General features: G+C 40.3%; 1 protein-coding gene across 5 annotated transcripts in view; it reads right to left on the bottom strand.

The window, feature by feature from the left end:
- The window catches only part of LOC120743775 (potassium voltage-gated channel subfamily KQT member 2-like), a 35469-nt gene extending 11665 nt beyond the window's left edge, over positions 1-23804 (bottom strand). For all 5 annotated transcript variants that reach the window (XM_040047611.1, XM_040047612.1, XM_040047614.1 and 2 more), the window contains exons 1-9: positions 22357-23804; positions 6319-6409; positions 6102-6228; positions 5636-5811; positions 4220-4345; positions 3930-4040; positions 2725-2820; positions 2531-2625; positions 1851-1910 (exon numbers count right to left, since the gene is read on the bottom strand). In XM_040047611.1, the coding sequence (XP_039903545.1) occupies positions 1851-1910; positions 2531-2625; positions 2725-2820; positions 3930-4040; positions 4220-4345; positions 5636-5811; positions 6102-6228; positions 6319-6409; positions 22357-22655 (1181 nt within the window). In that variant the 5' untranslated portion in view covers positions 22656-23804. The remainder of the gene's footprint in view (positions 1-1850; positions 1911-2530; positions 2626-2724; positions 2821-3929; positions 4041-4219; positions 4346-5635; positions 5812-6101; positions 6229-6318; positions 6410-22356) is intronic.
- Between the last annotated feature and the right edge of the window lie 3031 nt (positions 23805-26835).

Genomic DNA, 26835 nt, shown 5'->3' with positions numbered 1-26835 from the left:
CCATAGGCAAGAAAAGTAGAAGAGGAACTGTGCTTAGAGGTAGCCACAGAAAAGGATTGTTCATGCAAATAGGATTCAAACCAGTCCAAAGCAGCCCCTGATATACCCACCCAGTGTCTCAGCCTATCTAGCAGAATATGATGGTCCACAGTATCAAAGGCGGAGGTCAGGTCCAACATCAACAGAACGGAGCATTCTCCTGCATCACATCTCATCAAAATGTCGTTGGAGACTCTAAGAAGTGTAGTTTCAGTAGAGTGAGCTCTACGAAAGCCAGATTGGAATTTATCCAGAATGCTGTATTCATCTAGAACAGCTATAAGCTGCTTAGCCACAACCTTTTCTAAAATCTTAGAAATGAACGGTAATTTTGAAATCGGTCTGTAGCTACTGAGAAGAGAAGCATCAAGCTTAGGTTTTTTTAACAGTGGGTGAATAACAGCATTCTTACAATAAACAGGGACCTGACCAGAAACCAGTGAGGTATTGATAATTGTGAGCACACAGGGACCAATAGGTTGCAGTCCGTTTGGCCTCTCACGGCCACCGTACATTTGTTAGGCATACCTGTTCAACTGCTTGTTATCGCAAATATCTAATCACACTGCAGCAATTCACTGCATTGTGGCCAAAACGTCCCGCTGACATTCAAACTGAGCATCAGAATGGAGAAGAAAGGTGATTTAAGTGACTTTGAACATGGCATGGCTGTTGTGTCAGACAGGTTAGTTAGAGCATTATAGGAACAGGATCTGCTGGGATTCTCCCCACACAACCGTCTCAAGGGTTTACAGAGAACGGTCTGAATATATTATAATTATAGTAACTTAAACAACCACTTGTTACAGCCAAGGTATGCAGAAGAGCATCTTTGAACGCACAGCACGTTGAGCTTTGAGGTAGATGGGCTACAGCAGCAGAAGACCACACCTGTCAACAGGAAACTGAGGTTACAATTTGCACAGGCTTACATCTTCTGCTTCCAGCAGGATAATGAGCAACATCACAAAGCTCAAATCATCTCAAACTGGTTCCTTGAATATAATAACATGTTCACTGTAGTCAAATGGCCTCAACAGTTACCAGATCTCAATCCAGTGGAGAACATTTGGTTTGTGCTGGATCAGGAGATTTGCAGCACTGATGTGCAGCAAGCACATCTGCGACTGGGTGACGCTATCATGCCAATATATCCAGCTCCTTATTGAATATTTGTTATAAAGAATTCAGGCAGTTCCGAAAGCAAAATGGGGTTTAACTAACTTCTACCAATGTATAACTAATAAATTGTCTGGTAAATGTATATTAATGAATTTTCTAAGTGTCGCACAGGTTTTCCACTCAAGTGGGGTTGAAAATTTGTTCTGGCTATAGAGCCAGTGAATCTGTCAGTGTTCTTCCCTGCTTGCCCATTACAAATAAACTAATAGAAGAAAACAATACAAAATTCATTCATTATGGTCACAGGTTGATGTTTGCATCAACAAGGTGTGTTTTAAAATAAATGTTTGGTTAGCCTCTTTTTTGTTAATCTACAGTAAATGAACTGAGTGCAACAATGAGCTAAGTGCACACAAAAGCTGGTAACACAAAAGGAAGGCCCAGCGACACAGGAAGTGTAGCGCAAAGTGTGCGGCAAGCAGACCAGACTCACAGGGTTCAGGTGAGATCTTATTCCTCTGTGACAATCAAGGCATTCAGTGTATATTTTGGGCAGTGCACATAGTTATTTCAGCCTCTGATGCCCTGGTCCCTTCTATTTCAAGGTCACTGAGTCACCATTGGTGTCATCATAATGAGATCATGCTATCACACCAACAACTTTGTCACTCCTAATGTCATTGTTATACCTGAATGATTTGCCCTTCAGATTCCTCAGCAGGTCCAGCTGATTCAGAGGTGGGATAAGTCTGGGAAAAGACAAAGAAGAACTTCAAAGAAGTCGTTCTAGCAAGACAGCCTCATCAGCTCAGTTGCAAAAGGTGAAAGCTCGCCTTTGGGCTTTTTAAGCTAATTGCCTTAAGTTATGTTCAGTTGGTCATAACCTTTTCTGCTTAAATTACAACTGGAATGTAAGTGAACTCATTTCAAAATAGACAACTAATGATTTTCTACTTCTAGATTAAAAGCAAAAGAAATCTGTGTTGTGAGAGTCGAGCAAGGCAGCTTATTTGCTAATTCATACAGCTGGACACCAAAATGTCTGCTTAATTTTTCAAATTGGCCAAGGGCAGTATTTGTCTTTTGAACAGCATTTCAGAGTGCCACTGCCAAGACTCTCATCTGCTTCTCCGTTAAAAAGAAAAGCCTTATTAAAGCAGAAAGTGTAAAGCCACACCGGTGTGTGATTCTTCTGATCCAAGAAAGATGTTTAGAATACAATAAGATGAGGTTATTCTGTGAGCTCAGTTTTCAACTTGGCTTTCAAGGTTCAGAAAGAAGGCAGAATGTGATATGGGTAAACAGTTGTATTTCCTGAAAATGCTGAATAATGTGTAGCATGATTCAACCACTTTATTTGATCGGTTACCTGTACATCGGAATAGCTACAGTCTGCTCATAAAAATCCCACGTGGACACCAGATCTGTACGGGAAAGGTTGGTGGCATAAAACCTCCAAGCAGCCTGGGTGAGGAAATTTTTAAAAAGGCTTCTCAGTTTTTTTTGTTTGGAGAATTAAACAGTGTTTAAAATTGAATCTAGTGATCTTATCACACAGTATACCTGTATGAGGCCTGCAGCGGGGTTACGTCTCTTCTCAAAATGCTTCTGTCTGTGCTGCTCTTGGACTTTGAGGGCAAAGCCAGAACCCAAGATGCCCTGTACAAAAGCAGAAACCCATAAAATAATCAGTGACCTTTACTGACCTCAGTGGGCCAGGAGGAGGAATTGCAACAACAGCAGGTCGTCTCCTCCTTGTCCCCTAACAGTTCTCCGAAGCAATCCAACAAAACATCTGGGGTTATAGAAACCTGAGAGGAAATGCTGATGTTAAATGCTGTGCCAAAAGTAGTGACAGGAAAAGTGATTGCTGATCAAGTACAGTTTCCTGTATGATTGACTGAACGAATAGGAGCTGCTTACTCAGAGCTTACTGCTGAGTGTGATATCTTTAAATCTCAGGTGGAACAACAAACACTGACATGTACTTTAGCCACTGAAACTACATCATCAAACTCAGGCTTTCTAAAGAAAATGTGAATAATGAGCCAAGTTTTTTCAGCTCCTTTTAGAAGCATCGGTTCCACTAAGATTTCTTTGGACTATCAAAGACTGGACGCTTGTCCCAAAAAGAAAAACATTTGCAGTTATTTCCTCACACAGCTTCTATGGTGTTTTGGTGATCTGATGAATACAAATCTTATTTTCACTGTCGCTGTACCTGTAAAAAAACTGGCTCTCTAGCTCAACTACATTCACCACCTGGTTGCTGCTTTTTTATGTCAGTTATTGGGCAATGGACCTGCTTGAGTGATGAGATGAGCTACATGATTTGAATAAAAAGGTTAATGAGAGTCATTGAAGTGGGATAAAACAGGATGTTTTCTGGGCTTTAAAACGAAAACATTTAGCTGATAGACACTAAAATGCTAGGTGTTGGGTGCTAAATGTGCTATCCTGTTGTCATTTCAGGTTACTCACTTGATTAGATACATTTCGAATCCATAACGTTGAATCCATAGCATGAATGCACTACTGTAGTTATGATATCAAACTAAATGAAACCATAACCTATGGAAGAGCCTGCCAGAGAACACAGAGTATATTCTCTTAGGGCAGAGCAGTGAGATCAGGCAGATATGCACTTACAGAGAACATCATAATGGAGAGAGAGTAAAGGCATATAAATGAGGATCATTTATGATGTGCACTTTGTGTGAACTCTTATCAGCGGCTTCAATGCCCTAAAGACAAGCCTACATACTTACAGCAGGAAGGGCAAAGAAGGCAACGCCGATCAAGCTGAACGTGGCTGCTAGTAAGCGTCCATTCCAGGTTTTGGGAACCTTATCACCATAACCAATGGTGGTAAGAGTTATCTGGTACAAAAAAATAAAAAACAAACATTAAATAGCTTTTTTAATACCTTTTTTTGTAAAACTGGAAATAAAGTAAAATGAACATTTCTAAGCTGAATATTTGTCAAAAATGCATGTTGTAAAACAGAAAGCAAATACTGCAGATCCATGTTGTCCTTGTTTTTTCGAATTAGTCTTACCAGTCCCCACCAAAGAGCATCAGCATACGTGTCAAACTCATTATTTGACTCCTTTTCCACAGAGTAGACCAGGAATGAGGCCAGGATGAGGCACAGGAAGCCTATGTACCACGCTGTGATGAGCTCCTACAGAGAAAACCAATACAGTGACCACTGGGAAATTAAAGTAATTAAGTGTCATCTTGAATGCCTTGCAAAAGTGGCAATGTAACCTCTGTCAATGGGTACAAATGACTATTCTGTAACAATATTGGACATCATATGTGAATCTCTTGCCCTGTGCGGCGAACCAAGCATTTCATAAACATCTTTATTTCCCTCGTCTCCACAAAAGCTGCAGCCTGCCATCTCTCCTTCTCATGTAATCATACACAAACACCCACAAACCCTGTAATGATGTTTCTGCAGCTTATTAGTAAAAGCAAATAATTAGATTTTCCAAGCTCATTTAAATTAAACGGAGAGAAATATGCTTCCTTGTCATGATAGACTTTCTCGGAGGAGACACCTTTGATAATAGAGTGTCACTGAAGTAACATAGAGTCCATCTCCTCCAGGATGGCACATCAATACACGCCATTGCCAGAAGATTAGCTGTGTCTCCCAGCAAAGTCACAAGATCAACGAAGAGATTCAAGGAGACATGACGTGAAAGGGTGTGGAGAAGCCGTGGAGAATTTTATGCTGCCTGTAACATGCTATGTAAAATGGGTATCAAGATGAAAACACTGGACCAAATTGTCATTTCTGGGTTCCTCCTCAGCGTGCCCTGTTTGGTGGTGGGTTACTTATGGTCTTTGGAGACCATATCCATGGACATGCGCACAGGCTAGGCAACAGCACCCTGACTGCCATTAGGTATCAGGATTAAATACTTGGGTTCAGACAATGTCCAGCCTCATGTGGCGAGAGTATGCAGGCACTTCCTGGAGAAAGAAAGAATTGATACCACTGACTGGCCCTCAAGCTCGCCTGACCTAAATCCAACAGAACACCTCTGGGACATTATGTTTCAGTCCATTTGGCACCACCAGACTGTCCAAGAGGTCAGTGAGGCCCTGCTCCCTGTTCCTTTAATATATTTTTGAGCAGGGAATATTGAAATAGGGTAAAATGGCTGCATTTTCTTGATTATGTGCAAAGACATATGGATAAGACAACAAAATGTTTCTAAAATAACATATTTGTAAGCCATGATAACTTTTCAAATTCCCATTTATTATATGTGCTGGACTTTTTCTCTTTGCTCTTTCTTAGCTCATTTATGTGGATTACAGTTACTCTATACTAAAAATATTACTTTCACCTGGTCTGCATGCTTTGTGGTTAAAAGATAAGTGATAATGGCAGCCACACAATCTTAACAATCAAAAAATTGAGGAAACTACAGACAAAACTGGAGTACATCAAGATCACCTTGCTGTGTGCATAAACTACAGAGCCGAGCAGCTTCCAGGTTCCTCCACGGCGGTCCATGCGCAGCATCCGTAGGATCTGCAGGAATCTCAGACTCCTGATAGCCGAGGTGGCAAACACATTGCCCTGAGATCCAGCTGCCAGGACAGATACTGAGGCAATCAGCACCATGGTGTCTGGGAAGAGAAGTACAACATATGAGTAGAAAACCATGACCTTGGTCAAATCAGACTAAATTAACAACACTTTACTATGGACACTGAAGATCATTGTTCATTTAATCTGTACACTGTTCAAACAACCAATTTGCAGTTGGAGAAATATTTTTGTATCATTGTATCAAAAGTTTCAGCATTTAAGAACAGAAGCAATAGCAAAACAAGTAACAAGTAATGTGTCCATGTTATGTTCTTCAAGGTGACAGAAATGACAGCCAGTAAAACACAAGGCAAACGTGTTTTCGCACCTATGACACAGAAAGGCTTTCTGGCAAACTTTAGCCTCCCTCTCCATCCTCTGTATCGACAGCAGCAGCCAGCAGCCCATATCCTTACAATGTACTCCACTCCAAACACCACAATGGTCACAATTTCCTGTGGAAAAAAACAGAATGGGGGAGTTAACCTTGTGACATTAATTTATATGCAGAATACTGTTAAAATATTAAATAAAGTGATACTTACCAAGATGTACAAGGCACTCTCTGAGCTTTGTGTGAACTCTTTAATGGTGGCAAAGACTGAGAGTATAAGACACGAAAACACCAAGAGGAAGCTGGAACGGATGAGACAAAGTAAAGTTATTGCTTCTACTCTCTTATTTAGAGTAAGTCACTGTTACACCTGATAGATCCATATGTAGATTTTTTTTTGGGTCCAGTTCAGAGTAATCGGTATCACCATGCTAGTCAGTTAAAGCTAATTTTGTACATTTTGAACACGTTTGTATGAAAGTGTACAAACCTCTGAACAGTGAATTATATCAGCTGACAAGCCATCCAACCAGCCTTAGTACCCTGCCCTTATTAGACAGAGTCATCTAATCTCAGCTGAGCCGCTTTATCTGCTTTCTGTCAGAGTCATTAGCGGGAATACTTTTTTTTTTTTTTTATGAGAATTTATATTGATATAAATTGCAGAAAAACTGTTGATGCTTTTATCCTAAACTTGGGGAAAATACTTAAGGCTAGTCATTGCACAACAGATAAAATCCTGATTAGATATTATTAAAGGGGATTCATTTGGATAAAATAGTTAAATGATGGTCTTGCATATGAATTTTGCTGCACAAGAGATACTCAGATGAGAGCCTCGGCAGGTCCTGACCTCACTTATGTTGGAGAATAAGGTGATTGGGAACTATAATAGACCACCTAAATCTGTTTAATCAGGATAAATGACTATGATGTCAAGTTTATGTCAATTTCACTAGTAATTAAAAAAAACCAAAAAAAAAACAGAAGAATTAAAAAGAAGAAAAAAAAGAAATGATCTGCTGGAAGAAATCCAGAGCAGAGCAAATGGAAAGTGCCTCATGAAACCTGATACCCAGGACAGTGCAGGATTATAAAGGTAGAGCCATAGGCAACATCAATCATACTTAGAGATACTGTAGAATGGCAGTAGGTATTTGCTGAGCCCATTATCATTCCAATATATAGATGCAAAAATAATTTCATTTACCAATGGATAGTATGAGATGTTATTATTATAATTGTTATCACGTGAGCTGATTGGGATAAAAAGGTTCAGAAAATGTTGCATTTACACAGAATACAGAGACGGGGCCAGAGTTTGAAACTGTATATTACTAAGTAATATATTTATTATTGTATCAGTTGGCTTGAAAAAGTAAAGACATCAGAGGGTGGCTGCTGGATAATGTGTTTACTTCAGTTGTCTTACTCTCTGCTAAAAGCTCCACTGCATTCACCAGCTGATTCTAGGTTCTTACTCCGTGTTTGGTATTGGTCAGAAATCATTCAACTGCCCCCCACAGCTGGAAAAGAAGACCACAGGAAGAGCATGCTCTAAAAGGCCAAAAGTGGAATAGAGTGGATTTGAACTGTAAAGTGACAATTCTTGTCAGGTTTATCTCTGCAAGTGTCACCTTTCCGTTACACACTTCGTCCTGTCACTTCATCCATTATTAATACAAACAAATGTGTTTGTGCAGCTTTAAAAATGAAGAAGGGCAAAAGTCCAGCTCAGAAACACAGAACGGGCTGTGTGTATCTCTGCGTAGCACTTAACACTAACAAGGCCCGGAATCAATTTGGTACGCTTGTATCCACATGAGTAAACTGAGGTTTGCACATATCCGTAAAAATGTTCTCAAATAATTCTAAAATTTAAAATAGGTCAGCGTGAGTAACAATGCAGGTAAGATGGATACCGTCCTCCATTCAGAAGCAAGAAAGCTTAACGCTGACATCACCAGTAAAACATGTTGAATCCGTGTAAGCATAAAGTCTTTCCTTCTGTGCTTCATTCAGTTCTCACCACTCCTCATCAAGGGTCACCCTTGATTTTTTTTCCTAAATGCAATTTATCTGAATTTCCTGCTGCAGTTCACGTCCATCAGATTCCTGGCAGTGATATTTGGCCGTCAGCCAATCAGAATGAAGCAGCAAAGATCAATCGTGTGGCTACAGTGAAGCCCATAAATAAGCTTTTTTCTGATTGGTTCTTTATGATATCTTTGTTACTCTTCCTCAAAGGCCTAAAATATTTAACAACAAGCACTTTCACCTCTAAACCCACAATTCTGTACATTTTTACTTTGGTAAGTCAGACTGAGGTCATTGTTGTCATATCATATATCAATGATGACTTCAGCAGTCAAATCTTACTTAGTAATAGTGAACGGGCTGTGAAAGCTTTTGCTACACACTACATTATATCTGTAGTCTGCCAGTAAAGTTCATCCTGTTAGATCACATTACTCACATTAGCACACTTTTGTGACCACTGTTAGATTCAAGGTCTTTTCCAGCCTAATTGATTCTCTTTGATTCTGTCTCTGTGATCATGTAAAGTTGGCCTCTTCAAGAAGACCTGTAAAGTAAAGATCAAGTACAGCTCATTAGATCATTAAGGTTCATTTATTCTGCTTGAATACAAAGAAGCATCTCTTAGCAGCAACTGCCCCCCCCCCCCCCCCCCCCCCCCTTGAGAACTCCATCCACAAGGACTACATCACTGAAAAACTGTACAGTGCACCTAAATATACTAAATATACTGTACACTGATTACCTACAGCTTCCAGGCAAGAATGAGTTCACTGAAAGAACATTTTTTTATTATACAAGAAAGATAAAGCAAATCTCAAAGCAAAGGAGGCCTATTTTGGGGCAGAGCACACATGCCTGGCTTCTGATTACTTGCTTGGGCACAAGAAGTACAAGGCAAGTGTTACTGAGCTAGGGAGTTCTTTGAAGGGCTGTGTGGTTCTTATTATGTTATTGAATGCAGCGCTTTAAGATTTTTGTGCTTTGGTTAACACAAAGATAAATAAATTGCTGCTCAGTTCAGTGGCCCAATGAAAAATTCAACTCGTGTGGGTTTTTTTTAATGTTTTTGTTCTATAATTATTTGGCGTGAATCTATGATTATATACATTTTACTGAACATCAGCTAATAAAAATCACGATGCAAGATTGTATTTGTATTTAACTCCTTTTTGAAGCGGTGCACAGCAGAAACTGGAAAAGTGTTGGCTGGAGAAGGAGGCTGGGATAAAAGTGAAATTATTTATGTATTATTCAAATGAGCCATTATATAATAAAAACAGTCTCATCTGTGGTAGTGATGAAGTCATCCATGCACTGTTTACTCAACTCAAATTTGAAAGTAGTTCAATAGGGTCACCTATGGTCAGTAGGTATTTTTGGAATCAGGTATAACTGCAGTTTATTCCCATATTTTTGTAAGTTTGCACTGCTAATCAAACTGTTACCTATCTTCACTTATGCACACTGAGACAGATGGTCATTGTGTAGGTGTAGATGTTAGTACCCTGTTTGTGTCTGACAGAAGATGTGACTGTGAGAGGAAGGTTGCCATTTAATATTACTATGAATAATTCATCATCAAAACACTAATATTGTCAGTGTTTTGGATACATCGCGTAGACGATGATGTACAGGACAGTCATTGTACTTCAATGTGAATCTCACACACTTCCAATGTTATTTATACACTGATGAAAGTGACCACGGTGAACTTGAACATAGTGAACATATTTGAGTTCTGCAAAGAAAACATTGAAAGGTTTTTTTGCAATATTATCCATGTCTTTGTCTGACTCATCATATCTCAGCGTTGTTTAGGAGTAACCAGATGCATGTTAAAAATGCGATTCTGGATTATTTCACAGCAGAGCTGGAAATCGCACTCCATGATATGACAAAGACATCACATCATATTTAGATGTTGTCAGAGCAGCTAATTCACCGAAGCACACACTATCAACAGCTGCTGAGTGCTGCTATAGAGATTTTTTTTTCTACATAAAATGCAACAAATCCACAACAGCGTTTTACGCGAGATGAGTCGAGCGTGTCTGTGTCAGATTCTAGAAAGTGTGAGATTGAGTTTAAACCAATTTTCTTTTGGTTCCAAATGCCAAGTGAAACCTGTATGTAAACCTCGTAGTAAACTGAAGCGTCGATTGGATCAAATTAGTCCACTTGACAGAGCAAAGGCAAATCTTTTTACATCATGCAGTTGTTCTCTGCAAATGTCCATCACAAATTGTTAGCCAATGAGTGTGTGGTTTCACAGTCAGACCTACCCCTCCTTGTCTTATCCATTTTCCGGCAACCAATTGGATTTCAGGACAGCACTTCAGAAACCAATAGCTGACACCACAGGAGCTACATCTGTCTTTTACTGTGTCTATACAGTGTCGCCTTCAACAGAGCAATCGAAGTTACATTGCCCAGCCTTGCCCCCCTTAGTTCCTCCTTACCACCTTCATGCTCTGTCTCCACAGTCTGATGTGTGATGTGTGGAGGGTCCGGGCTGCGAGGATTATGGCAGTGGTGACTTTTCCACTGAGACATGTGGCCTGGTCAAAACACAGAGAGCGGCACTCTAAAAGATCTTTAAATATAGTAAACATACCTTGTGTGCCACAGACTGCTCCCAAACACAAGGGGGCAAAAATACTTCTAAAACACTTAAGTTGGCTTTATTAAATGTTAGATCTTTAGCTGGGAAAACATTTTTAATTAATGATTTAATCACTGAGCACAGCCTTGATTTTATGTTTTTAACTGAAACTTGGTTGGACCAAAGTAACAGTGGAGCTGTTCTCATCGAGACGACCCCTCCTAACTACAGTTTTATCAGTGAGGCCAGGGTGAGCAGGAGAGGAGGAGGGGTTGCTGTCTTATTTAATGAATCATTTCAATGTAAGCAGCTATCTCCTGGAAGTTTTCAGTCTTTTGAATATGTGGCTTTACAGCTGAAGGCCCCATCCAAAGTTGTGTCGGGTCTTATTTTCTACAGTTGACAGGCTAACAAACCCTCCTGTGTCAGTGGCAGCTGAACTTCATTCGACCATGGCCTGCAATGACTTCGCCAAATTCTTCACAGACAAAATCCAAAAGATTAGACAAGCAATTGGTACATCAACAGCATATTCAGGATATATACTGTGTCCACTGAAAAACTGTTTAAACACCATGAAACAGTTTCACCCTATTAACAGCAAAGACCTGGAGGACATCTTAGGTCAACTGAACTCCTCCTCTTGCTGTTTAGATGTCCTGCCAACACGTTTTTTCAAAAAGGTCTCAAAGACTTTGGAGTCAGACCTGTTACAGATCGTCAACTTTTCTTTAATGTCAGGTGTGTTTCCAGAACCACTAAAAACTGCTGTAATTAAACCTATACTGAAAAAGGACAATCTTGACAAGACACAAATGAACAACTACAGGCCGATCTCAAATCTCCCATTTTTAAGTAAGATCATTGAAAAAGCAGTTTCTCAACAGCTCAATTACTTCTTAACACAGAATAACTGCTATGACGCCTTCCAGTCAGGTTTTAGACAGAACCACAGCACTGAAACCGCTCTGACCAAAGTGTTTAATGACATATGTCTGAATACAGACAGTGGAAAAATGTCAGTCTTAGTTTTGCTGGATCTCAGTGCAGCATTTGATACAGTTGACCACAACATATTACTCAAACGACTGGAGAACTGGGCAGGTCTCTCAGGAACTGTACTAAACTGGTTCAAAACATACTTAGAAAACAGGAAATACTTTGTATCAATAGGTAACTTCACATCTGAGCAGACAAGTATCACATGTGGAGTTCCCCAAGGTTCCATCTTGGGACCCCATCTGTTTAACATTTACATGCTCCCACTGGCACAGATTATAAAGAACAACAAAATAAACTATCATAGCTATGCAGATGACACACAAATACATATCACAATGTCACCAGGAGACCGAGGCCCTGTACAGGCTCTTGGTAAATGCATCGAGGAAATTAATGACTGGTTGTGCCACAATTTTCTCCCGCTAAACAAAAACAAAACTGAGGTAATAGTCTTTGGCGCCAAAGAAAAACGATTACAGGTCACCAGCAAACTTCAATCTATACACCTAAAAACCACAAACCAGGCGAGAAATTTGGGTGTAGTGATGGATGCAGACCTAAACTTAGAAAAACACATTAAGACAATAACAAAATCAGCTTACTATCACCTTACAAATATATCAAAGATAAAAGATCTGATGTCTCAACAGGACCTGGAAAAACTAGTCCATGCATTCATCTTTAGTAGGCTTGATTACTGTAACAGCATCTTTACAGGTCTACCTAAAAAAATCAGTCAGACAACTACAGCTCATTCAGAACTCTGCTGCTCGAGTCCTCACTAAGACCAAAAAAGTGGACCACATCAGTCCAGCTCTGAGGTCTTTACACTGGCTGCCTGTCCGTCAGAGGATAGACTTTAAAGTTCTGATGCTGGTCTATAAAGCTCTGAATGGTTTAGGACCAAAATACATCAGTGTCCTCCTGACCCAGTATGAACCTTCAAGATCCCTCGAGTCATCTGGATCCGGTTTTTTATCAGTTCCCAGAGTCAGAACCAGACACGGAGAAGCTGCATTCAGCTTTTATGCTCCTTATATCTGGAACAAACTCCCAGAAAGCCTCAGATCAGCCGAAACACTCAGTTTATTTAAATCCAGGTTGAAGACTCACCTATTCTCAGCTGCATTTGAATAAAGCACCACATCCACACTTTTAAATTTCAAAACTTACATTTTAACTACTGATTTTATCTACTGTTTTTTTTAATCAATTTTAAATCATGCTTTTTATTGTTTTTGTTTTTTAATGTCTCTGTAAAGCACTTTGAATCACCTTGTTGTTGAATTGTGCTATATAAATAAACTTGCCTTGCCTTGCCTTGCCTATAAGTCGGCAGTGTTTCAGATGTGACAGTAGTAAGAGATGCCTCTCCTGATCACCTGGTAACTACTTTTTGAATATGCCTGCCCTTTAAAAAAAAGCTTCAGAGTTATTCAAAAAACGCCCAGGGCTAACAAAACACCTTTTTATAAGTCTTTCTCAAAAAAAGAGTGTTGTTGTACTATTGCGTGTTATGTGACATCTACATGTGTGAGAAATGCAGAAAAGAATAACTCCATCCTTCTTGCTTTTCATAGCCATTTGTGATCACTGGGGAGGTGATGGCATTTCCATAACTTGTCATTTTGATTTATAATTTCACCAGGTGAAAACCAACACTGCTTATGGATTATAGCACACAAAGGCAACACTTACTCATTATTCAAAACTCATTAATCCACTTGATCCCATAAATTAACTCTTCCTGGAGTCTTATGTACTTACATCTATGATATTGCCAAGCAGAACATCAGCGCATACTGCCAAGAAATGATTTCAGCACACTGAGTCCAGTTAAACTGCATTTTAGATGGAACATCATTTATTATGCATTTTTTCAGTCTGATTCTTGTCTTTATATAAACTAACCTAGCCATGATAATGATATATTCCTTTAAAAATGTTATTACCAAAGTCAGCTTGCAAGCTTACAACAAAAAGCTATGATATTACACTTATGACAGCAGTAAGAAAAAACACATTAATGAGCTCCATGTTTTAACAATGATTGATATGCTGCTCAAAACTTACAGTTTACATTCGGATCACATTAGTTCCTCTAAGTATGGTCACTGAAACTAAATGTTACGGAGGAAAAGGCTACATAGATAGCTAGCTGCATTTGTAATTGGGGATCAGGTTATGCAGATTTGCTGACTTGACCTTGCCCAGCTCATTAGTACTTTCTGATGAGGACTCTTGCTGATAAAAGAAGGTAACAGGACTTGCCTCCTAAAGCAATCAAACAATTAGTCCCTACAGATACTCGATTATCTATAATTTTACCATAAGCACAGCTTCTAGAAAGTCATTTCCATCTCTTCATTATATAGGACATACACACAGATCATGGTCCAAATGGGAGGCAAATTCATATATACAGACTAAGTAAGGTCTTGTGAGGAGAATTCAAATATGACTGTATAATACTATACAGATCATTTTTATTTAAACAGTGATTCTTATAATAATTGTGTCACATGCCATTTCTGGCATGTCAAGCGTACAGCACGTTGTGTTCAGCTGGGAGTTGTTCTGAAAGTGCTGTATGAATAAATCGCTTGCTTGCTAATTTGCAGTAAATGTTTGCAGTGCAAAGAAAACAACAGTCTGACAGCTGTATGACTGTCCACAGAGTTAGAAATAGACTATATAGATTTTATTCTGCACTGATTATAAATCTGGGATATAATTGCAGCAGATAGCAAACATTTAACAGTGCTTGTAAAAACATCTGCAAATTAATTTGCTCCCCTACAGACAGCAACTTTGTGAATGAGTAAATGAATCAGGCTGTCAGTCGGCTCATCAGACTCAGAGTCGAAGTTAACTCTGGAACAGAAAACCCAAAGTTTCCCTCTGGAAGGGTTAACAAACTGAGATTTGTTATCTAAACATGCTTCGTCGAGTTGGGCCAAGACTGGATTAGCTGTTTTCTTGTCTTTACCAATGATCATATAAAAGGTTTTTATGACTTAGCATAGCATCACGACAGTCTTTATGCTAAGCTATGCTATGCTATGCAAAGTCTTAGCTTCCCAACTCTCTGTAAGAAAGCACAAACACTATATTGCCAAAAGTATTTGCTCGTCTGCCTTTACACACATATGAACTTAAGTGGCATCCCATTCCTAATCTATAGGGTGTAAATATGATGTCAGCCCATCCTTTGCAGCTATAGCAGCTTCAAATGTTCTGGAACATTCTTCCAGAAGTACATTTGTGAGGTCAGACACTGAAGCTGGATGAGAAGGCCTAAATCGAAGTCTCTGCTCTAATTCATCCCAACGGTTTTCTGTCAGGGTAAGCTCAGGACTCTGTGCAGGCCAGTCAAATTCTTCTGTTCCAAACTGTTCCCACAAACCTGGGAGTATCACATTTTCCAAAATATGTAGGTATGCTGAAACATTAAGAGTTCCTTTCACTGGAATCAAGTGGCCAAGCCCAAATCCTGAAAAACAACCCCACACCTTTTCAAACCACTTATGTTTATGACATCCTGAGCAACACTTTTGAGTTTTTGTTGTTTATTTATGTGTCTTGATATGCTTTAAATGAATGTCCCATCAGATCCTCATTGGAAATAAATTTAAGGTATTATTTGGTAATGCAAATTAGGTAACTATGGCACATAAACACTGCTATATTCATTATGAGTTCAACAATGATCATTTTTTACTATTTTCTGTTGTAAGTTTTTACACTTTATACTCTGTGAAGTCGTAATTAAAATTCACGTAAAGACACAAAGAACCAGAGACACGATGCCTATTTTACCATAGCTAAACATTTATGGATTTATAATTAAACTTACTAAATTTATATTTTATAAAAACTGCCAGTAGATATAGATGATATATAGTCTACGCCATAAACAAAGGTCAATGTTTCAACTACAGATGACTCTCTGATACTGAATGCATCACAGCTCATAGACATGCAGTGCTCTTTTTACATCATTTTATCTCTGGCACCTCAGCCTCCACTAAAAAGCCACAAACAGTGAAAATCACATTCCCTCTTGCATTTGACAAACAGCCACAAAACACACACATCCACTTGTTGCCAGCGAGGTCCAGACGACATCAGTGGGAACGTGACTGTTGATCAATCGAGTTGAGGGGGCTGCTGTTGGAAGCAGAGAAGCCTGCATTTCCTCCTGAGCTGAAGATAAAGAAACATTGATTTGTCTCGCTCAGCACAACATTGCCTACCCAGACATACTCATCACGCTAAATTTAGACTGCGACGAACTCGTGGCGAGCAAATAAGGAGGTAAGGATTTTTCACTAAGCAAGTAGTGCATCTGAAGAACAAGTGCCAGCACTGCAGTGAGCGCTCTGTGAACACCGTCAGGGGATGTTTGAGGGTGACGATGGCTTTCTGGGGCACTCAACGTGCAAAAACAAACACAAGTGACCCTGCAAGTGTAGCTGTCTGCTGTCATTGTCTTAATTATGAGCCGCAGAGGTAGCCTTTCTGTGCATTTAGCATTCGCAGTATCCATAACTCGTTGAAAATTTGGAGAGAAAAAAAGAGAGAAATCTATTTTATGTGCAAAAAGTATTTTGACAAATAATCAGAATGCCAAGCCCCCATTCTAATGTTTCCAAAAAGCTTTAGAGTGGCTTGTCAACTATATCAGCTGATCGATTGATTGATCGATATGCAATGCAACTAGCAAGTTAAAGATAATTACATAACAAAGATCTAAGCAACTTGAATTTTTCAAGTCGATCAAATTGTGCAATATTTCTAGGGCATTCATGTTAAAGTTGCAGTAGGCAAAACCTAAAAGAAAAAAGACGGGGGCAGAGGATAGCAGATTTTTTTTTCTAAGTAAAGACTCCTTCAGTTCTCCCCTTCTGTTCTCTCAAGAGGCAAACATGGGCCTCTACCTGCTTGAAATAGCTCAGTGCTGAGTTTTCCCTTCATGGTGAGTCTGAACCCACCTCATCAAACACAAAACCCTCTGCTTAGCACATCACACCAGTGCATACCCCTTCTTATATAGACTATATATAGAAAACAGTTTTCTGATTTAAGCTTCTCATCTGATCTGTTCATTCATGTGTTAGATTTTCCAAAGCCTGATAATATAACCAAGATGAGAAAAAGGAGGGAAACTGAACTGAGCTGAATGAAGTTCCATCTCAGTTCTTCACTATAAGAAACTCTTTTCATATATAAGTACCGTTGTCATCCATTATACTACAGAGATATTAGCTATAGGCACTTAACAGGATTTTAGTTTATAGAAAAACACTTTGCTACAATACTCAGTTGATGTGTCTTTTAAGAAAAGTTGCTTTATGGTGTAATGTGTCATCGCAACAGATCAAGTTCTTGTAGTTTTTGTTGAACGGCAGCCACCGTGGCCAAAGGCGACACCAGCAGAATGATGACATATGCTGAAACGTAAAGAGAGAGCAGCTCCCATGCTGACTCAAAACTACGCTCAGTGTCGGAGGAGTATTTATCTGAATTCTCTCAGTGTTAGAAACCATATGTTATCTGGTAATTCAGCAAGAAATAGGACAAAGAAATGGAACATCTCAGCCTGCTTTGCGATATTTAACTGGACTATGTTTTAAATAATAGTGCCAACAACAGATATAAAACTGATAGGGCCGGGGCATACATACTGCTGTTTTGGATGAGCTCTTTTTGCAACAACCTGTAAACCTTTTGTGAATGGGCCAGGCTGAGGAAGTCTGAGGATGTGGTTCCCTGTGAGAAAATGGTGGAATGCTCTCCCCTGGTTGGGGAAGAAAGGCTGCCTCCAGTGATAATGGGCAAAGAATATAGGTTATCATTGTCTTGCTTAAATAAGCAACAGATTTTATGGGAAACGGAAATTCTTGCCTAAATGCTGCTGTCCAAACAGGGCCATCAGTGCAAGTCTACAGCTCTGTTCAACACAGATGACAGCTTTTGCATGCTGATAACAAACAGGATGTTCCGCCTCCTTTTTAAACTGAAGGACACACTCTCCATGATTTCCAAAAGTAACGTTTGTTAAAGAAAGCCGGTCACAGACCGCAGCCTCCAGGCTGGGCACACAGCAGGAGGGAGGCAAAGAAGCCCCCAGCCAGGCTGAGAAGACCCACAGAGTCCCAGCAGCCACGGTCGATCACAGCCCCGGTGGAGAGAGCCCCCTCCGAGGAAACACTGGAGATATGACCCAATAAGGATATATACAGGATAAAAAGATAAAATAAATAAGAATGGGATACAGTATAAATGTAAATAGAGTAAGAAGATAAAAAATGAATAAGAATAAAATCAATAAATATTAGGTAAAACCTAAATTAATAATATAAATAGAATAACAGGGGGTTATTATATACAGTGGGTTCTCTCCGGGTACTCCAGCTTCCTCCCACTGTCCAAAGACATGCACTTAGTGGGGATAGGTTAATTGGTTAATCCAAATTGCCCATAGGTGTGAATGTGCAAGTGAATGTGAGTACGAATAGTTGTCTGTCTCTGTGTGTTGGCCCTGCGACAGACTGGCGACCTGTCCAGGGTGTACCCCGCCTCTCGCCCTATGACAGCTGGGATAGGCTCCAGCGCCCCCCGCGACCCTGAAAAGGATAAGCGGATGCGAATGGATGGAGAATAACAGGATAGAATAAATAAGCATAAAATAAATAAATGTTAGGTGAAAGCTAAATTAAAAAGGTGGGTCTTGAGCCTGTTCTTAAAAACATGTACGTTCTCTGCGGCCCTGAGCTCCTCCGCCAGGCTGTTCCACAGATGAGAACCATACCACTGAAACGCTGCCTCTCCGTGAGTATGTGTCCTGACTTTAGGGACAATCAATAGGCCAGTACCAGAGGACCTCAGGGTCCGCGAGGGTTCATATGGTGAAACCAAATGTGAGAGATAAGAAGGCCCAAGACCATTAAGACATTTAAAAACCAATAAAAGAACTTTAAAATCGATCCTGAAACACACGGGGAGCCAATGCAGCGATTCTAAAACCGGTGTACTGTGGGCCCGCCCTCTGGTCTTCATCAGCACACAAGCTGCAGAGTTTTGTAAAAGTTGTAAAGGTGAAATATTCTTTTTGGGGAGACCAGAGAGCAGGGCATTACAGTAATCAATGCGACTGGTAATGAAAGCATGCATCAACATCTCCGTGTTGGCCCGAGAGAGAATAGGGCGGACTCTGGCTATATTTTTTAGATGATAAAATCCAATTTTGGTTACATGTTTAATATGTGGGATAAAACCAAGCTCAGAGTCAAAAATAACACCCAGGTTTTTCACTTGTAGTGAAGGGCATAGTGAAAATGCCTCTAATTTAGACAAGAGTTTCTCTCTCTGAGCCTCAGGACCGAGTTCTCTGCCATCCAAGATCTTATATCTAGAATACAGTTAAAAAGAGCATCCATTGGTCTCGTGTCATCAGGAGACACGGAGATGTACAGCTGAGTGTCATCAGCGTAACTGTGGAAGTTCACTCCACGCCTCCTGATGACACCGCCAAGAGGGAGCATACACAAATTAAAAAGTACAGGGCCTAAAACTGACCCTTGAGGCACACCACAAGTCATTTTATGGATCTTAGAGGAGCATGTATCCATACTCACCATAAAAGTTCTGTCTGAGAGATAGGAAGTGAACCAGTTGTGTACAGCACCAGAGAGGCCCACCGTGAGTTTCAGTCTGTTTAAAAGAATAGCGTGGTCTACTGTATCAAAGGCTGCGCTTAGATCCAGTAGCACCAGGACTGAGAGCTTTTGGGAGTCCCAGTTACATCTAAGATCATTTAACCTGCATGTGTGGATATACCAACAATCTTTGTCATCACTTTCCAATAAAAAACCTGCACCCTTGCAAAGCAGTCATGATCAAGTGAGGCTGCACTGAAAAATCTTCTAAATGTGTTTAATTGAGTAAGCCTGTATTTTAAGTGTTGTTTAGAATAGTATATAGGGCACACTCAACCCAACTAGGACTCGGTCTTTTACTTTATCACAGACCCCTCATCTGTTAAAAGAGACCACTCAATCACATCTCAGCAGACTGGCAGCCAGCATCTGTCTACTGCTGTCCTTGCCTTATTACCAGATCGGCAAAATAATGGAATACCACGCCGTGTCCTTAGGTTGTCTCTCACAATAACCAAAACAGAATTATTTTTTTGTTTTTTGTACTGATTGCCTTTTAGTCATTTTGTTGCCTTTATTCAGTCAGTTTTTGTAGTCTTTTTTTTTTGTCATATTCTACTCTGGTGCACAACTGAGACATTTAGTCATCTTATAGCTGCAGAGGGTATTCAAGTATCTCACACAGCTGGTTCTATCTGCAAGAGGACACACTATAATCAGGCTCCTGCAGAAGCCAAATGGCTGAAGATAACAGAAAGCTCAGCACTGCATCTGATTGGGAATATGCCTTGGCTTTGTGGAAATTGTTACAGGCTGCAGAGAACTGGCTTTACGTTACTGTCTCAATAGCATTAAGCCTAACGAAAACACCTTTTGTAGCAGAATTTGTGCCAAGAAAGAACTGAGACAAGATTAATTTTGTACAACAGCAGAGATTTAATCCCACAGGGATCCATGACTGTAGATCACTGTGTCTCTTTCCCTTATCTAATGTTAGACCAAAAGTGATGGAGAAAGGCTGGCCTTGGTCTCAGACAGCCAGAAACATAAAGCGAGAAAGAGAGAGAGAGGACCCAAAGCAGCAAGCCCAAGAGTATTCTGGCTATATAGTACTCATGTTCCACATATTGATTATTCACGCGCATTACAACTGAGGCCACTGAACACAACACCTGACTAACATTTCCAGAGAAACCCCATCGAAAAGAAAGAAAGCTGCTAGCATACCTTGTAGTACTGCTTCATTCAAGGCAACTGTTACTTCATGCCAAATGCATTTTCCACTGCAGAAGGGATAAGGAACAGACTGAACCGGGCGTGGAAAGAGCTTACTGTCATCACATGATTGTTTTATAAATCAGCAAGGTGGAAAGATAGAGCAGGGAGATTAAATGAAGTGTGATGACTATGAATAATGCATAGAACAGACAAATGGAATAGAGGGCAGACATGTGGTGACTCTGTGTGGCTTCTTTGGCTGGTGCGTATTTGTGTCTGTTGATCGCGGTCACGTGTCCTACTCTACAACTTTCTGGAGGATTCTGATTTTAGACAACACACACGTTTACTGACCCTTTTCTAACGAGGCTGTCTGGCGTAGCTTGGCTACTAAAACACATGTCTGCGTGCACTAGATTCAGCCACAGAGCTCGCACTGCTTCCTAAGAGCAGCAATGAAGAGCATCTTTTTAAAAAAAGGCATAACAAATGGAGACTCGGCTGCTGTAGTATTCGGTTAATATTTCAGAAGTACCCAGAGGGCTCTGTGTGAGTGCGTGTGGTTTCACATTAGAGCACAGCCTTACTTCTGGGCATCCAGCTGTCTGGGGATTCGATATGCTATGCACAGTGAATTCCTCAATGCTGTGGCTACTTCATCTCCTAACTACTAAGCATGCAGCATCACTGAACTGGAAGGAGTCAGACGAAGCTGGAAGAGGGGTCTTCCAAACACAGGTGACACACCTTTTCATTTGAAGAATGTGTTTGTGAAGGGAACATACTGTAACCATTTCATCTCATTAGTATGTTATACATAACACACTGGAGTGGGTCCACGCAGAAAAGCATTTGACTAATGTCTGCTGTATTAAACAGGAAGTCCGCATCACGACATGGACTTCATGCGATTATGAGGCATGGAGGCGATGAATAAATGAGAAATGTAAGATCAGAGACTGGGTATCCTGCGAGTCTACTGAATAGATTCTGACTGTTTTTTTCAATCTTTCATCTTCCAGGTTGGCAGACAGAAACTGCTGCAGCACCATTTCAGCATGAAAAAATCATGTTATCCTTTGTGATTTCATGCTCACTAGAGATTACAGATCGTGAGGCCTCATATCGATGATGGCATCTCTGGGGGTCTGACATTAACTCTTTATGTTCGACCCAAACCTCACCTAACCTGACAGACAAGGGAAACAACAGCAAAGCACCATGTTCCAGCTTCAAGAACTCAACAGACTGTCTGAGCTCTCCCTCAACGCTCGCACACACATGCATGTTAGCAGAGTCCACATCACTGTGCGGAGTCAGACTGCAGCGTCTACTAGGAGCTGTCCACGGAGCACGGTGCTGAAAGCTGCCGCAACGTATGGTAACTCCAGTCAATGAAGACCAATCGTATGTGGACGTGGGCACATGTTAAACACTAACTGCAAGCATCGTGGACATGTTAAAGTCTTCCAAAATGACACTCTGACGTAAGCATGAGTTGCAAAAGCCAACAATAAAGAGTTGGAGAAGGAGTTATGGAGGTGAAGTGACTCCTCTCGTGTGATAAGGCTCTAGCAGTTCGGCAGCAGGACCGCATTTAACCCTTTATTGCGTCGCACGATCATTATCAGTAATGCAGAACGAGACACCCGATCTGCAAAACTCCACAGCATCTTTCCTAATCCAAGGCACGGCAACTGTGGCAGAAGCCCAAAACTGCACTTACACATAAGCGTGGTAGATGAACGCCCATCCCCGCGGTCTTTCCAGCGCATTGTAGAGAAAATTCTGTAGTTTCCGATAGCTGGCGTTTTTCTTCGACGGTCTCGGTCTTCCTGCGGAGATGCTGGACCTCGGTCTGCAGAGGATGCTGCTCCGCTTGGTGCTTTCCGAGCCCGCAATGAGCAGTGCCCCATCCTTGCTGGATTCCGGAGCTCCCGGGTCCAAACCCACAAACCCGACTTTGTGCTTCTTCTCTCCGGCTTGAGTTGGGTAAACCCCGCCATTGAGAGATTTCTGCACCATTCTAAAGTCGAGACTCTGAGGAGGAGTTGTCAGTGCCCTTGCCGCGGGGATGCATCACCGGTGCTGAGGGGTGTGTGCTGGTGGTGAATGCAGTTGATGTCGGTCCCTCTAGAAAAACCAATTGCAATAAGCATGCGAGACTGCACCGTGTATGCTTTTACCTTAGCCCCTTCCGGCCATCTGACACACAGCAAGGAGCGAAATGCGAAATTTATTTCGTTGGTGACCAGGGATTTAAAAGCGTTCTTCAATCATCTTATTGCCAGAAATTCTCTTAATCGAATTACAATAATGAATTAAGGCCAAGTTCAAGCGCCAGCTTTCTTCCAGTTCTCTCTTTAAACAATCCTAGGGTTTAAACTAACTTGGGAGGGTGGGAAGAATCCGGCATAAGATAACCTGCCATCTTCACCACTTAACTCCAACACGGGAGGAACTGCAGGAAAGGGTTTAACTGGATTATGCACTCTCATGTAATATTCATGCGTGAAGCTTTTTCACTCGGGATAATGGACACCGAAAACTATGTCAACCTATGCCTCGAGGTTTGTGTTCCCTCGACAGGAATACACATGCAACCTGAGACGGTATCAACAACAGCCAAGACAGCAGACAAAGAAATGGAGCATCCCAGCCTGCTTTGCGCACACTCCAGCGTGAAACAATGTAGACCAGTTTGCATCCAGCTGAAAGTGAATGACGCGCACACAGTGATGAGAGTAGCAGAACGGCAACAGTTTCAAAATAATGCAAAGCCTATATACAATTTAAAAAGGTGCACAATATTGAAAACAACAATTTTTAAATGTCAGTAAATGCAATTAATGCGGCGTCATGCAGCTGCAATGTGTGCAGAATGTTGCTCAATATAAGACCTTGCCTGAATGTCAGCAGTTTTTTCTATGACCTGCATGTTTGTTTCAGCTTTAATAGCGCCTTTACACATGACACGTCCACTTATCATCATGGCTGCAGGCTTTCAAACTGTGCGCTAACATCGCTGAGTGGCCCCTGTGCTCTTTAACGGAATTGATGCAAAGAACCTCTCCCTATAGTTAATTCTCAACCACTGCTTTTCTGAGATACTCAGTTGTACTCGTTTATGTTACTGGGCTGTTGTAGTTGTGCTTTTTAGCATTAAACGGCCTTGCCAGTCTTTTGTTACCATGTCAGAACTTTTTCCAGCTCAAGCATTTCTTATTTTGTCGTTGTTGTTTTCAGTTAACTATAAGAGTTACATGATTAGCAGATTACTGGATCTTTTGTTTTAATTCAAATGACACCAGATTATATGCACTATGACATCAAGCACAAATATGAGAATGAGTAAGATGAAAAAAGAAACCATCACAATGGTCACTCCCGGTATTACTTAGTCACAGCCTGCTGTCATGGTGTGAAAGCATAAAGATGTAATCATCTTTTTGACTCATGCAAACTTACACGGAGCACATACATAGGGTCCACTGTAAAGAAGAAAGGGTTAAAGAAACAAACAAACATCAAAATGAAAATAAAATATCCCGAAGGACATCCCAGCCGCCACTGGATCAGCCAACAATACTGCTGCGCTGAAAAGTTTGTCGTACTGAGAACATTTTATTCACTAGCTTGTTAAGATTCCATTTACAATGATAATTTTTAGAAAGGTTCAACAACAACAACAAAAATCCTTTTTACAGTTATTTGCAAGCAACAAAAAATTGCAGGTAAAGTATATACAATTTGAAACATTAGAATAATGTAAGTACATGTGTAATCAGTGACATGTATGTCCTGCTACACTGACATGCTGCAATCATTAGCTAATTTGAACCGGTAGCACAGTTAAGACCAGGTTATGATAACTAACGCTGCACTGGGAGTTTTATCATATTTACAGTGCTTGAGTTAAGAGCAACGTTTGATAAAGAAAACTAAAACAATGCAAATAGCCATGGGTTTTATATGCCAACTGATGGATGTCAATTTGTGTTGGTAATGCTACTGCCAAGGGATGTGTAGGGACTATTCCAACATGAACCAAATAAAAAAATAAAAAGATCACATGACCTGCTGTAATGTCAAGTGAGGTCCTTGAAATCCATGTCAAACCTTTTTTAACAGTCAGAAACAAGTTGTCAGTGAGGTTACAGTTAAAAAAGAGAATCAGGTTCTCTTTAAATGCACAGTTAAACATACAAAAAGGTTTTATATACTATATTATTTCCATAAAAAATCATCCAGTTTAATTTATAGCAACTCTCTGCTTTAATTCTCTACACGACCTCACTCCCCCTCCCTCTGACACTGCTACAGCTTGTATGTACAAAATAATAATAATAAAATGGTCAGTAAACTAATGTTACTGGGTTTTTTCAGTCATCAAACAGTCCCTTTGTTCACATCACCAGCAAACTGCATACAGTACTTTTTTTCTAACACTGAATGGACCAATTTTTGTGCTTCTTTTAATACCTACAGTTAACACAATCGTTTCAAGACAACATAAAAGCCAATTGAAAAAAACAAAAAATCAAAAGGTGTCTTAGTTAAGTGAAGGTTATCCTTCAACTAGAAGACTTGAATTAATATATTAATAATTTAACAGTATCCTGATAACTTGGCTGCTTGTTGAGAAACAACCTTGTATAGTTTCTTCCTTTGTCCTGATTCTGATTAGCTAGCTTCAGTACATCCATCCCTTGCACTCCCTGAAGATTAATGTAACACATAAATAAAATGAAATACACCAGAGCAGTTACATCCAAAAGACGGCATGCCATTGGTCCTTTAAATACTGTTCAATACGTAGGCTGGAATGCTTTTAGATTCTTTTAATACCCGATATAGTATAAGTAGGCGATAAAACGCTCCTTCTTGGACACAATAAATAACTATCCTTCATATAGTGCAGTAATACAGTACTCACACTAAACCTACAGTAATTGCACAGTAACCACATGCAGCAATCCCACCCCACCCCCATGCCATCTTCATCTGCCCCTCAATCCCTACTTCCATTTCTCTGTCTAATCTTTAACTTTCTGCATCTTATATGAATTACAGGGCATTCAAGTATTCTACTTCACTCGGGGTCCACACATTGAGCCCTGGGGAACGCCAGCCTGAACAGAGAAACACGCAACTCTCTGGATTTTGCAGTCTAAGGCAAAATGAAATGTCTGCATTTAGGATGACAGTCAGCTACAGGTAGTTTGGTTAATCCAGTTAATAATACAAGCTCAACTGTGAGAATAACCACTGTGGACATTGTCTTTATGGGGCCTCCTCATTTTTCGTATTGTTGTGAATATTTTGAACCGGTTGTTAAGTCGACATGGTTTGGAAAGAGAGCCAACAGAATAATGCTTCTATATGGTTAGCTCCAGTAAAATAATACATAACTAGTCCTGAGACTCAGGTTGCATCAGTCTCACTGTAGGTGCTCTGAAGACTCTAGTGGTATCCACGCCGGAATGATCCCTGTGTAAGCGGGGCAATGGGAGAGGCAAAGGTTTTCCACTGCCAGTGTCTCTATGCTCCTGTCATCATCAGTTCCTCATTCACCCTCTCTGTGATGACTTTGCTGAAGTGACAGTATCCTTAGAGGTCTCCATCTGAGGGTGGCAAACATAGCTTGAAGAGCCTGTTTTAAAACAAAAAAGAAGCAAAACTTCAAATGAGGGGAATCCACCCAGATTACATATGAACAGTGCAATTATCTGAAAGGCATGGCTTAAGGTGCCTAGAAATGGTTTCATTCAGTACCTTGGAGCTGATGGAGGCATCTGGTCCATTACCTTGAGATTTTTCGCAGACAGCTCAACTCTTGCCCCCTTATAAGAGAGAAAATATATAAGCTAAAAGCTCAACATAACAGACAGCTTGACTGCCATTAACAGATTAAACACAGAAAGCTCTCCGTGTGTTCGTATTTTATGACAGAGGCATGGAAAGAAACAAACGAAATGCAATATGAAAAATTAATAACAGTAAAATATGAAAAACAGAAGTGCTAATTGCTGACAAATAATGAAAAGTTGGGTTTAGAACTGCTCATTACTGTTCTATAATATACTACAACATGCTCTTAAATGTCCAGCAAAGGGAGCTACATAGGATTTCTGATCCAGTGTGTTCACGCATCAACTCAATTAAGTTGAACTTTGCTGTCTATTTAAATAAGTCCTAAAAGATT

The sequence above is a fragment of the Simochromis diagramma genome, unplaced genomic scaffold (genome assembly GCF_900408965.1).
Source record: "Simochromis diagramma unplaced genomic scaffold, fSimDia1.1 OVJJ01000387.1, whole genome shotgun sequence".
NCBI lineage: Eukaryota > Metazoa > Chordata > Actinopteri > Cichliformes > Cichlidae > Simochromis > Simochromis diagramma.
Note: the sequence above shows the minus strand (reverse complement) of the source record. Positions and strands in the feature narration are given on the sequence as shown.